General features: G+C 38.0%; 2 protein-coding genes across 2 annotated transcripts; both read right to left on the bottom strand.

The window, feature by feature from the left end:
* Positions 1 to 5,531: 5,531 nt before the first annotated feature.
* Positions 5,532 to 6,827, bottom strand: LOC134671838 (uncharacterized; the record flags this gene model as incomplete). The annotated part of the gene is made up of 1 exon (XM_063529693.1): positions 5,532 to 6,827. A coding segment is annotated over one exon (516 nt), but the record flags the coding sequence as incomplete, so codon positions are not given.
* LOC134673600 (uncharacterized) lies at positions 6,825 to 8,162 on the bottom strand. The gene is made up of 2 exons (XM_063531603.1): positions 7,649 to 8,162; positions 6,825 to 7,445 (listed from the first exon to the last, which is right to left on the bottom strand). The coding sequence occupies exons 1-2, from the start codon at positions 7,901 to 7,903 to the stop codon at positions 7,362 to 7,364; spliced, it is 339 nt and encodes a 112-aa protein (XP_063387673.1). The 5' UTR covers positions 7,904 to 8,162; the 3' UTR covers positions 6,825 to 7,361.
* Between the last annotated feature and the right edge of the window lie 6,777 nt (positions 8,163 to 14,939).

Genomic DNA, 14,939 nt, shown 5'->3' with positions numbered 1-14,939 from the left:
CGATAATTGAATTTTATTTTAGGCGCTTTGAATTCCTGACTTAAATATAGATAGCCTGCTCCAAAGTCCTTCATTCTTTGCTTAGCCAAGGTGTGGCGTGGGCCCTAAGCATAGTGTTTTAATTTAACTAATTTTGATGTATTTCCCAGAGTTAGTCCTATGGTACCGAGGGGCATCATGAGTGTGCGTGGCTACTGCTTTGAGGACACGCATTTCGTAGTCCAGGTGGAGGTAAGACCGGCAACGGCGATTGCTCGTGCAGTACCAACGGGAACCGTTAGCTACTTTACGCTGTTGGTAATACGAAAAGCCCCCGAAAAGGTATAGCAGCCTCCCATTTTCTAGTTCTATTATGTTACCTGAAAAGTAAGTTGATATTTACCGGGTAACATTCTTCTCTCAGTTTCCATGTATGTTCTTACATAATTTTTCATTTTGCCAACTTATCTCAAATACCTATGGAAAATTTTATTACATTCCAACCGTAGTCGTGGGTAAGTCTTAACATCTTGTTTTTACGTAAAGATTTGGAATTTCTTTTAAAAAAGGATAAAAATAGGAATAAGAATAGTTTATTGCTCACATATTGATCTTACTCTAAATGTACAATAAGATTACAATATGTTACCCTACAAGGGCATTGCAAATACACGTGCATATAAAATATGTATTACACATAAGAAAGGTACTTACACTATAATTTATCTATTTCTATGCCTATAATATATAACAAATATATATATTATAGGAAGGGATTCGTGAAGAAAAACACTGTTCTTAGATTTTTCCTTAACAGATTTTTATTGTATTCTTACAAATCATATTAATGTACATACCTACAATCTAAAATATTTACTGCGTCAAGTAGTCTTTACTCGATCGCGGTCCTAAGTGTACGCTGCAGGCTCCTACTTCCTAACCTCTAGTCTGTATACGGTCGACGTCAAAGATATGTTTACATTTTTCGCTTTATTGCAAAGGAGTAAGGTGCAAAAGTGTAAACATATTTTTGACTTCGACTGTACGATAGGGATCTTGTCCGTTTTGTAGTCATATTTTCTTTAGAACGAATCTTTCAGCTTTATACAGCACATCTTAGGTTTGAACACACGATGACTACCACACGCATATGAAAGGTTAAGCCTAGGTTTTTACGTACTTCCCATTTTTCAACTGATGGTACCTCGAAGGCTCATGATTATGGTTGAGCCTCGATTTGATGACATTGCCATAGGCATCCATGTGGAGGTAAGCTTTGCAAGTGCCGCTCCTGGTGCAGGCCCATCTGGACGCGTTGGTCAGGAGATTTTGCTTGTAGAACGAGTGGCCGCAGTATATGAATACTTCCTTTCCATTCGCTAGTTCTAGTATGGCACCTGAAAAAAATGGTACGGATTTGTAAAGAAAAACTCTGATTTTTCCTACAGTGATTTTTATTATTGTCCTATAATAGTAGATTGTTAACCAAGGGATAAAAGGCACTCATTTATGCCGAGGTAGTTAGTAATAGTTGAGGTAGTAGAGGAAAGTAAAATGCATGTGTTTTTTTTAAACATAACTATGTATAAATTTTTATATTCTATTTGAGGGTACTTTCAATTAACAATTTAGGCAAAAGTATCGTCATTTATGGGATGGGGAGTCAAATATCAGAATGGAAATTGTATAACCAATCCATTTATACCCAAACAATTGCTTATCGTAAAAATAAAATCGTACTTGGAACCTAAAATGCTCCAGTGCAGAAACGTATCATTTTCTGCACACCTTTTAGAACAACAATGACCCTCTTTTAGAGCATGAGAAATGAAAATGTATTAAATCTAGTATGTCTACTGTGTTAAGTAGGTAGTCTTATTCAACTGTGGTCCTGCACGATGTCAGGTTCCTAGTTTCTTGAGCGCGAAAGACTAGGCTTTTACATATTTTCCATTTTTCAACCGATGATACTTCATAGGGACATGGTCATGATCAAGTCTGGATTTGATGACGTTGCCAGAGGCATCCATGTGGATGTAAGCTTTGCAAGTGGCGCATTTGTTACAGCGCCATCTGGTCAGGCAGTTCGTCAGGTTAATTTGCTTGGAAAACGAGTGGCCGCCGTATATGAACACTTTCTTTCCATTCGCTAGATCTAGTATAGTACCTGGAAAATTGTATTGAAGGATAGTTCTGTTTGGATAATTTGCTGGGACATCACACGCACTTATCCGTGGTCACGATTCGTGTAGCCAGTGTAACAAAAAGAAATCGCGATAGACCCGATAAAATTAAATTGTATCATGCCTATATTGTATTTCTATCAGGTGTTGTTTGTTTCGACAATCTTTAATTGCTGTCTTCTACAATGCAACCGAATGAAACAATTAGAGCTTTGGTACGATTATTGCACGACAAAAAGTCCATCGCTCTCGTGGTAGAGTTGCCAAGTTTAAAGCATATCACAAACGGAGCGATAATATATCGGCAGATACCGTCAGATACGGCATCTGCCGATATCTTTTACGTACTATTTGACAGAGGCCACACACGAAGCTGTAATATATATCTTATCGGAAGGCTTCTGCAGATGCCTCTGACGGTATCTGCCGATATATTATCGCTCCGTCTGTGACGAGATTTAAATGAAAATCAACAAGTTAAAATAAACTCTATTATTTTTAAAAGATTTTATCTACCACCTTATAGTACGTATTACATTAATTTGTTGATATACAAATGCAATGTGCCCAACAAGGAATTCGAAGTAACCTAAAGTATTAAAAGATTTCTCATATTTTTAAACACAACATTAAATCTTAAATTATTTTATTTTTAAATATTTTCCAATTTTCGTCATAAGGTATTTTGACGGCGGGTGGTTGTGGTTACCCTTGACGAATTTGACGTTAAAGTGCTTGTCAAGGTGCAAGTATGTATTGCATTTCTTGCTAGAAGTACACGTCCAACGAGAGCCGCCTTTGCTCAAATCGCTTCTTTTGTAGAATCCGTAGTTGCAGTACACGTATATCTCCTTTCCATTTACTAGCTCGATTAATCCTAAAAGATATGAATATTTATAAGTTAACTGATGACGGGTATGAAGACTTACTATAATGATCTTCTTCGCGTTATCCTGGCATTTTTCTATGGCTCATGGGAACCCGGGTATGTCCTTAAACTACGTCCAAGAACACCGGTGGACGGGCAGCAGCGTCCCTCAAATTCGGTGTACTCGACTGCGATCGTCAACCCGCCTGCCAAGCGTGGCGATTACGGATTACATTCACCCCCGCCATAAGGGGGAGGCCTATGTTCAGCAGTGGACGTCTTATGGCTGAGATGATGATGGGAACCTGGGGTTCGCTTGGGACTTAATTCCAAGAATTGGCGTAATAGGCACTAGTTTTACGAAAGCGACTGCCATCTGACCTTCCAATCCAGAGGGTTTAGTCCGGTCCTTATTGGGATTAATCCAGTTTCCTCACGATGTTTTCTTTCACCGAAAAGCGACTGGTAAATATCAAATGACATGAAGGGGGGATGAAGGGGTAGGGCGGAAGAAAAGCGTATGATGTACTATGAAGAATTAAATATTACTCGAGGTTTCATGGACGATGGCGTAATCTTCATTGCTCATTTAATCCTAGTGAATTAAAGTCTTATAGGCTTTATAATAACGTAGCTTTGTAATCTCAAATGGGATGAGAGACATTCGACTTCAGGCACTGGGCGTGGACTAACCAGTGGAAAACAAGGTACCTAATGTGTGCAAAATAAAAACATTTTTATCAGACGTTTATATATCGTACGTAAAAAAAAATATATAAAAAAATTAGTACCTAGTCCTATATAATATATATATATATTGATGCTTTTTCAAGCTTTCGACTGGTAATCTTTTCAATGTCCACGGAACAAATGGAAGAGAAACTAGATATGTCTGGTTTAAATTTTAATATATTTGCCATTGCTGGTAATATGGTATAAGGGTTTAGAATGTTTATGCACCGCTCTGGAAGCGACGACCTTTTGATACTCGTCTACGTGAATGTATGCGGAGCACATACTGTTTCTAGTACAGATCCATTTAGTAACCTTGCTTTTAGTCAAAAAGTTCAACTTCTTGAAAGCGTAGCCCTGGTATATGTAGAGCTGTCTGCCGGTTGTTAGTTCGATGATTCCTGTAAAACCGTACATTTGGAGTACTTTTTGTGCAAAAAATATTATTGGGTATGTGGAGTGATATAATCAGGAGTTCGTCACACACACACACACACACACACACAAATGCGCTTGGCAATCTTCTGCAGTTCAACTTGTTTCATGAATTCTAGTTTGCGCGCGTAAAAACGCCCTATACAAAAAACCTCGCTCTGTGACGTCACGTCACACGGCTACGCCAAAATATATGCAAAAAAAAAGTATTATCTCCTTATAAAACATGAGGATTCTGTTTAAAATCTTCACTGCACATTAGGACAGTAAAACATGTGTTAAAAATGTAACTTTTTTAATCTTTAATATCTTTATAAAAATATTACAAAAAATTGCGGAATCACATTTTTGGGTAATTTCGTGTCGATTCGTTGTCTAACGTGTTTAATTGAACAATCATAAAATATTTTTCATGCGCACATTATATTGCTAACTTGATATACTTTCCATTGCTAATCCTAACATAAATAGCAGGTGCATGATTATGTACATTCTTGGACGCGATGATTTTCTGATCTTTGTCCATGCGGAGAAACGCGGAACAAATGTCGCTCTTGGTGCACACCCAACGTGTAGCTAGACCGTTAGCTAGGACTTTCCTCTTCGTGAAAGCGTAGCCTCGGTACATGTAGAGTAGTTCCCCGGATTCCATTTGAATGATTCCTGAAAGACAAATTACCAATTTATCAAATATAATATATATGTACCTAACTTGGTGCTGTCATGATTCCATTGCCCATGTCCTATCACTTGGGGTCGGGTTATAATTTAAAAAGTTTGTATATTAAAGTCATTTTACGATTTAACCCACGTATTTTTAGTTTTAGTCACTCGCGCGATTTGTTTCGGAGAGCCTATTAGGTCACCTTTTGTAAGCTCTAACAGTGCTGCCCAGCGATCAAGTTAGTCGCGCGCAGTATACCTAGGCTCTGTGAAACTTGTCGCACGAGTGCCTAAAATATACGTGACTTAAACCGTAAAATTAATTTAATGTTAGTTGGAAGTCTGTGTAGGATAAATCGTCTACTGACCACCTTGTAATAACTGGACACGTTATACTAAACTGGCTGAAATAAGAATCCTATTTATTTACTCACACAATTTATGTAAACCAAATAACATTCGTTTATTGTTTTTATGTTAATATGTGGTTCGGTGTTATAATCATTTTCGCCGTAGCATCGATTCTACAGAAAATAATTCGAAGTCAGACATACGCTATAAATGTTTAGTTTTCATCCCGACTTAAACTTTCATTTCGAGCTCAAACCACTTAAGTACCTATAGGTGTTTACAAAGAAAGGATATGTAGAGATTTGGCATAAAACAAACGGTTAAGATTGATAAAAAATGTAATCGAAGGAAAAGAGCAAATCAAAAATAATAATTAAAAAAGCAACACCACACTGTTTATAAGTAGTTGAGTAAAACCATTATACTAATAAGAAAAAAACACTAACTAATCACAATACTAACGTCAGTCTCATAGGAAACAAATCAGACAAATTTCAAGAATAAAATGAGATCTTAAATCCGAGATACTGTGATAATAATCACGAAAGAGACCTTACACGCTAAAACTACACGTAATATTTGATTAAAACACATAATTTCTAATCACATCATAATACTGGACTTGTCAATAAATGCAAAAAATATCACACTTTCCTGGTAGACAAAATTAACTTCTAAATACGGTTTATAGCTACGCAGCTTAAAGACACTTAATTTATTTTGACAAAGGCACATTCTATATATGTTTAAATTGCTTGAATACGCGAGTCTAATAGTGGTATAAAATTAGCTTCATCTAAACTAAAAGGATATCTTTAGAGGTTAATGATATTCTAATTCTAATGGTATACATTGATGAGTGATAAAATATTTGGCTGAAAGCATCATTAATAATTATTACTTTTACATTAAAATTTGGATACAGCGTCCAATAGAGTTGATATAAGTGAGTTACCAGCAGCTAAAATCTTCTTGGCAGTGATAAAGATGCATTCAACCAACTAGGTAACCGAATTCGCCATATAATCTAATCTACTACTAGGAATAAGCATATTGTGATGTAAAAATATCATAGTAATATACTCAGAAAAACTTATCAACTAGTAATCAGCGAAAACACTGTGAGCTACCAAATAATCTTGCAAGGATGACATCGGTGGCTCGACGCCGAAACCAAGATCATCATATTCAGGATTATCCATAGGGTTAAGTTGCATTTCTGGGTTATCAAAATTCTTTACGCGAATGCTAGGCTGTTTCTCTTTCTTCTCCTTTTTAGGCTTGGCGATCTTCTGCAGTTCAACTTGTTTCATGAATTCTAGTTTGCGTATTTCGTCGCTTTTTTTAGAAGTGGGTTTCTTCTTGCTCGGAGGGTGGCTGTGGGTGACATTAGCTTTGAGAACTTCGAGTTTATCGGTGATGACGAGGTGGGCCTTGCACTTCCACTTGGAGCCGTAGGCGGTGCAGCTCCAGCGGTGAGCGTTGGTCCTGGCCTTCAGGTGCTTATAAAACGTGAAGTCGTTGAGGCGCAAGTTGATCCGACCGTTGGGACGAAGGTAGAATTCGACTGTGAAAGAAATACCAACATTGAATATGTGAACCAATACGATGAGATGTTACATATTATCTAACTTATTTAACTTTATACTAAAGAAAGGTGAAACAATAAAGGTAAGCAAAGCATGATGTGTTTTAATATGTAAACTGGTAAAGTTGCGCTTAATTAAAAAATGCATACCATGATAAAGTAAAATCTAAGTACTTATTATATAACTAAAGATTAATATGATTTTATTATAATGATCCTTATTATTCGAGACATCGTCATCCAAAGAGTATAAGCTATAGACCAGAGCATCCGCTTCATACAATCGTTCTGACGTTTGTTCTTGACCTCGTGTAACTACGAAGAGGCAGAAGAAACGTCAGTCAAGTACATCACGCTAAAGACAACAGTCTTCAATATTATGTTCGCTGTGTTTTACCAGGCTTGTCTCGCTTCTTTTTCTGAGAAACGGTCGTCACTCAAGAACCTTTGCCTGTGCGCATGTACCAAGTATAACGTCACAGCAAGGTTGTATAAATCAGATGCTCTGTCTAGTTTCGTTTTCTTAGAACATGATTATAACAAAGGCTATGGCACTGTTGGGCTAAAACCCGACGCGGCCCTGTATGCTAGCGATCTTCAGCGAAGATAGGGAAGTTTCGTCCTCGTCGGATGAGCTTTTCTTGAGCTAAAACAAAAAATACACAAGAATGTAGGAGCTTTTCAAAACTATCATGTTATTTTGAATTATGACAATTTGCCAGGATGAAGGGGCTATTATTAAAATGAAATTAAGCAAATCAACTTCGACTATGATGATAAATATGATATGAAAGATGTCGGCTCTGCTGTCACTTGGTTGATTAGATCCCAACTCAAAAAACCACTTACATCAATTTCTCTAGCGTACTGCTGCTTAATCTTCTCCAAGAAGTAAGTAGAAGGTGGATGAGTGTGCTCTGTATGGGCCCTGACGACGAGCATCTCATTGGTCACGTGGAGGAACCCTCGGCAAGACCTGGATCCCATCTGGGTGCAGCTCCAGCGGAAGCCGTCCCTGAGGATTTTGTGCTGGTAATATGTGTAGCCGTTTAGCATCAGCAGGTCTTTGCCGGTGCGGCCTTTGACGAGGAGAACTGGAAACATTAGTCAAGTTAGTACCTATTAGGATGTAAGGAAGAATTTAAACATTCGCTTGCTCTTTTTAGTAGACTTCTGAAAAGAAGGTGATGATTTCTGTTGAAGATTTTTTTACCCTTGGTCGATGCTATAGACGATGCTGAAGACATACTGTTCCTTCCTTTCTCACTAAGCAACCACGTTTGTCATATCTTTCCTGTCCATCCAAGAGGTTTCTTACTTTGTCTATTTTCTTACTCAAACTATTTTGTATTATGAATAAAAACAACAGCAACAATAATAATGAAAGTTGATTTTATGTCAATAATATAAGAATCCATTTACAGTGACTTTTTACGAAGATTACCAATTAGCTAATAATAATATGTAACATGTATTATAACATTTATATGGCATATGGTAATTATAAAAAAAAAAACATATAATAATCTATAGTTAGAAACCTATGTGCGAATTTTCAATCCTTTCACCTAGCTGCCACCCAACCCAACTCTTATCCCATGAAATATCATCGCTCCATCCCAGATAAACATTCAACCAAGCCTCACTGAAATGAACCTTCTTCTTTAACAACATTAGAATTTTTTAACGCTTTTGATGGTTTCGTGATAATTTTCGAATACGTGCCATCACTACACCTATAATACGACACCGGGCCGTGCGTATGTGTGTCCACATGCTTGATGACGCGCCCATCGTCAGATATGATCAGATAAGCCTTGCACCGCTTTGAGGTGTGGTTGTTGCACGTCCAGCGCACGCCGCTCTTGAGCAGGCATTGTCGGAAGTACGCGTAGTGCCCGTACATGGCGAGAGTGCGCCCGATGGTGGTCTGGATGAAGTTTACTGAAACGAGCAGGCTGTTGGATTATTCATTCATAACATTTTCTTATACCATGACGATGTAAAGAATTGTACGGCCTCTGATGGTAATCGGACCCTGCAGCCATACTTGTACTCGCCATCGCACTGTTGATGAGAATTTACTGTGGACAAACTCGTTTACTCGTTTTTATACACTTAGCGCGGCCACACTAGCGATTTGGGAGCGAGTTGGAACCGAAGCGAGTAGCGACTTCGCTCGCATTCTAGTATGCAGGGAAATCGTTGTGCTCTCGCGACGAACTCGTTGCGCGCACGCTTCCAATTCGCTCGCAAATCGCTATATGTAGTGTGGGTGCGCTCTAATAGATCTTTAATGGCGATGGTTTTCATCTGAGGTTATTCCGTCTGCTTTTGCAGCAGAGGTTCTTCCGTGCCTGCGTTTACATAATACACGGTATGAATATTTTTATATGGTATTTTATTACTTTAAAACCTTAATTAAAATACCGTGCTGACAACCATTAAAATTTACGTATTTATATTTAATTTATACACGATTTAATCAAGGGCAAATGCCATGAAATTAACAAGGAAACTTGAATATATGATATATCTGCAAGGGCAGACTTTAAATTGGCTCAATCGATAAGACAAAAATCAAGCAAACATTTCTAGTTTTCATTTACTTTCAATTGTATCTCGTTACCCGTCGCCGTCGTTCCATAGTAGTATACATTTTACATAAAATGCTAGCGATATACTCGTGCGCGTGCTCGTGCGTTTGATATTTACCAGTCGCTTTTCGGTGAAGGAAAACATCGTGAGGAAACCTGCATACATCTGCGAAGAAATTCAAAGGTGTATGTGAAGTCCCCAATCCGCATTGGGCTAGCGTGGGGACTATAGCCCAAGCCCTCTCGCGCTCGAGTGGAGGTCTGTGCCCAGCAGTGGGACGTATATAGGCTGAGATGATGATACTCGTGCGAATGCGAAGTCCCTAGCTTCCGTCGCAAGTTTTCTAAAGCGTAAAGCGGGTGAGGTGTTCAAAAAAGATCAACGCACGCTCTTGTTTCTAAGCAATACTTTTGCTAACAACTGGTCCGCCTAGCCTCCTACTGCTGATAGATTTTATCCTTTTTGAAGTTGGTTTTTCTTTTTAGTGTTCCGTACAAAACTTTGTTTACGGAACACTTATTTTATATACAAACAAACTCAACTCGTACAGACACCGCTATTGTACTCAAGTTTGTGCCGCTTATCGCTTTAAGTTTAGATCAACACAAGTACGTCAGTATTAGAGCGAAGGATGCCTTAGTTACAAAGATAACCCTCACAAACGCGACCCTAATATACATATATAATAATAAAATACGCTTTTCAAGAAATCCCAGTAGCTACCGTGCCGGGCTAAAAAGTCTTATGGCTCCTCTACACGATGGGCCAACGCCGGCCACTCCAAGGGACGCAGCCATGCGGTAGAATGAGATAGCAATATCACTTGCTCCCTCTTATGCATAAATGCGTCCCTTGGAGTGGCCGGCGCTGGCCCATCGTGTAGTGGAGCCATTATTCGTGCGAGTCTCACGGCGCGATTCGGGAAATGAATTAGAGATTATAGAGATACGATATAGTAAAGATATCTTCACTATTTCATATCTACTCGTAGTGAATATCTAATTCATTGCCCGAATCGCGGCGCCAGCCGCCATAACCTTTACCTACCTTACCTTACCTTTTGCAGTGGAACGTCACATATCTTTACTATTTCATATCTAGTGAGTCTTTAATTCATTTCCCGAATCGATCCGTCAATGGTGTAAGAACCTTTAATACTTCGATATGTTTCGTATCACGATGACGATTTGTCAAATCTAACCTTTAATAACATGACAATACGAATCAAGGCACGCGTCGTCGTGTATGAAACGATCTATAGTAGTAAAGCTTTGCGATCGTGTCGGCTCAAAAAGTCTCATGAGTCTCACAGCATTTATTTTACGATAGTGACAATTTAGCAAAGTTTTGCGATGGACGAAATCTGGACAGGCGTCAATGCCCCGAGCAAGGTCATTTGACTAAGTCCGAATAGGTATATACATACACGTCGTACACGTTACGATTTGCAAGTGTAAATATATGGGTATACACTTATGTATTCACAGCAAATAAGTAAAATCTTTGAGAAAATTATCTGACTACGGATTTATATCGAATGTAGGTAATAGAAACTCTTCCTTTATAATAAAAAAGTCGTTAAAAAAACTTAAATACATACATAGATGCCTATATCTATTTTTTTTAATAGCCTAGTTTGTGTCCCATAGCTGGGCAAAGGCCTGCCCCTTCTTCCGCCACTATATCTAAAATGATTTTTATTGTAGGATGTCAGTATATACATACTTACTAGCTATAAGCTTTTAATTGGTTCATGCATACCAAGTTTAAAGGCCGAGCCACACCGGCTTGTGTGTGCGTGACGTGCGCGTGTGCGTGCGCTAAAATGTTGGAGCCGCACACGCACACGTCACGCAAGCGGTGTGCCATCTCTCATAAGGATCTGTATACTACAACGCCGCACGCGCACGTGCACGTCACGCACACGCAGCCGGTGTGCACAGGCCTTAAAGCTTCTAATTTCACATATGGTACGTAACCATACTGTTCGCATGTGACACATATTTGCTTGCTTCGTCCTAAAAATCGCCGTTTTTGTGTGTAATAATAAAATAAAACACAGCCAATATCATAGTAGTTAGATTTATAAAACCAATGCTCTAAATCAGACTAAAAAATGCAACAATATGAGCGTGGATCTAGTTTCTAAATTAAACTAATTATATATAATGTAGGTATATAATAATTTAGATCTATGAAAATACGTAGGTTGGTAAGTATATCACGGCCTAATAAATAGATTTAAGCACAATTTTATCGTGAGAACAGTATGTGACTAGGATATTTATACACATTTCATTCGAAATGGGACCTTAAAACTAGGGCGTTAGAAACCATTTCCGTATTGGCAAGAGACTATACAAATTGGCACAAAGTTAAGTACTCTTTTCATAAAAAGTACCAGAACTAGTATACAACGTACGATTTAGGAATATGAAATGGAATACACTAATTACAAAAGTAAACCTTTTCCCTTGAGAAATAATCTCAAATTGCAATGTTTGCAAATCTCGATGCGCAGGAGTCCGTATATGTAAGAGCAACTTGTTGGCTTAAAGCGGCAAATATGGATTAGACATTCTGCCGTTCAAAATTAAGTTTTCTGCCTAGTAAGGTATGATATAATCTTGAATGGCAATTTTTTGAAACCATCAAAGCCATCTAAGGCAAGGTGAATGATCCAACAGCTAGCGCCGCCTGTCGACCGTTTTGGAAAATAAAATGCCGCTATGTTATGTCTTTAACATAGTCACGATCTTTAGTTTGGGAAAATGAACGATACGCCGTTACATGCTAGAGAGAGCACAATGTTATACATACTATATAAATTTAGTTCTTAAGATCTATTAAAAGGTGGGAGCAAATGTTGTGTTTACCAATTGAATTTAACTCCAACGAGCAATGCTTGATATATCCAATACCAGATAATATATTATATTACAGTTATTACATGAATGTCGCTATAAGTATTTAATAATACTATACTGACCCACCACCACTTGGAACTCCAGAACACACATTATGTGCTGGGGCAGTAAGTACATAATGTATACGAAATTTTAATATTATCACAAAAGGAATGCTAAATACATGTTAGTCCCTTATATGCTAATTAAATACAGGGAACGTAATATTTCCTTTTATAAATGCAACTAGGAAAAGATTATGTACAATACCAAAGTATTAAAAATACTCGTCTTTCAGCCAAATGAAATAAATTCTATCGTATGATTATATGATTTCTAGTCCTTTCATTAACTCTTTTATATCAATATGGGCATTTAAGTAAGTACCTTAATGTAGGAGTAAGGCCCACTTGCACCATTCCACTAACCCGGGGTTAACAGATTAAACCAGGAGTTGCCATGGTTAGTCATACAATTTGACACTAGGTTAATAGTTTAACCGCTTAACCCCGGGTTAGTGGAATGGTGCAAGTGGGCCTAAGTAAATTATTTTTAGTCTTATGCATGAGTATTTAAACTACGGCCCGCAGAAGCTGGGCGGGAAAAACAGAGACAAATACATTTTAGGTGCCGTGTGGCCCTCAGATCCATAGTTTGGACACCCCTGTTCTAATACAGTCATTACAAAATACCGTCATTAAAGCCATGGTTGGCACGAGTTATTTGTTACAAAAAAGTACCTACGCACGATATGCACGAAGCAGCATTTATTAAAAAAGGAAAGTTCTAAGTAAGTACATGAATTGTATGACAAATTCCTTTACATTTTTATAATATTTAGCCGGTGTGCTCTGGCCTTTAATACATCAATCAAGGGCGAACCGCTAATCTTGGAATTTTGATGATCGTGGTGAAAGTGTCTTTACGCTTTTAACCCAACCACGACTGTCTAAAACTGTTTTTCTCATTGATCAATCATTAAAATTATACTTAGTATAGTTATCGGCATGGTTATGAAAGCCCTTATGCTTAAGATATCGGCCTTCAACGGTGGTCTGTATGCAGGAGCTGCAGCCGAGGCGCTTGCGGTCTCTGCAGGTCCAGTTGATGGTGTTCTGGTAGCGGTTGTTGATCCAGTACTTGTTGTCTTTGAAGATGAGGACCATGCTCCCGGTGCGGTGGGAGGGGAGGTAGTAGATGTCTGAAAGGTTACACGTTTTAGCAACCGATTACCTTACGTCCGGTTATCTTATAGCGGTTGTACACACTCGTCGAGGGCCTATCGCTGAGTCGCGGTAAAAAACCGACCGCAATCGGGGAAAGGCGAGACGAGAAAACAGTGTGTACACATTCGTTTTTACCTTGTCTTGGGGTTTCTCGACGAGTGTATACAGCGGCATTAGGTTTTGGTCTGCCATTGACGCGTACTGCGTTTAGCATATATGTCTAGTGCAGATAAATGCTCTACATCGTGACGAACACTCAGATCCAATAAGACTAGTCAGTTTCTAGTGTCATTGGAAGACCAATATTTAAATCCTAGGAGTTAATTTCTAAATAGCACTGTTGCAGATATAGGTACTAGGAGAAAAAAAGTTACTAATAAAAATTACCAAGTCAAAATTTTATTAAGAAGTGAATAAAACTCAACACTTATCAGAATACTGTATTTTAAATATTTCCACAATATTTACTCTAAAATCTAGCAGGTCCCTACAGCAGAACGCTTAAGAACTTCATAAACAATAAGTACATCACATGATAAAAATACTCAATACAAAACAATTATTTAAGTGATTGTCTAGCAAACATGTCTTTCTCTCTAATAAATCTACCGTCATGACATTGCCTCAAACGGGGAGGGTCGTGGATATGTTTGCCTCTGAAGATGGAGATATAATCTCTTCCATCGAAGCCTTTGTAGGTGATGACATCAGCTCTGCAGCCGTGGACATCTCTTGAAGAACAGTACCACTGCTTCTTCCCATGGGCCTGGTGGTTCTTCATGTAAAAGGTGAAGCCGTTGAGGATGAGCAGGCCAGCTCCGGTTCTTCCAGGTATAAACTGAGCAGGCACTGAAGAAAAACCAGATTATTAATACCACCATATTACCAAGTTACCTTTTTCATATACCGGTGAAGTTTACATGGTCCTTTGAGACATGGAAACTCCACATTTTTTACCTGTTTTGATACCAAGGATAGGGTCAGGGTAGTGGGGTGCGTCTCAAAAAATATCTCTGCAGTCTTAGTATTACAACTCTATTTAGAAATGTGTTTTAAGAGTTGATACTTAGACATATCCACAGAAATAAATTTTGAGAAAGTCCATATGAAATGAATACACAAAACATTTAGAAAAATTTATTTGTGTTTTAGGGTAAGGTAGGGTTGTAGGGTAAATAAATCAACGACATCTTTTTTATTGAAATAAAACTTAAAAAAACTTTTTTCAAAACATATTTCTTACAGCTATGTTTGAGATAAGTTTATTATTACATTTTTTTTGTTAAGAAATTATACAAAAAAAAGAAAAAGTATGTAATGGCACATTGTTTAAAAATAAAACAAATCTAGGAAAATCCAGAAGAGTATCCATGTTCAAAGGCAGATATTATTTCAGTGAAAGTGTTAGTG

Source organism: Cydia fagiglandana, chromosome 2, assembly GCF_963556715.1.
Source record: "Cydia fagiglandana chromosome 2, ilCydFagi1.1, whole genome shotgun sequence".
NCBI classification, from domain to species: domain Eukaryota; kingdom Metazoa; phylum Arthropoda; class Insecta; order Lepidoptera; family Tortricidae; genus Cydia; species Cydia fagiglandana.
This window is presented reverse-complemented; position numbering and strand designations above follow the sequence as displayed.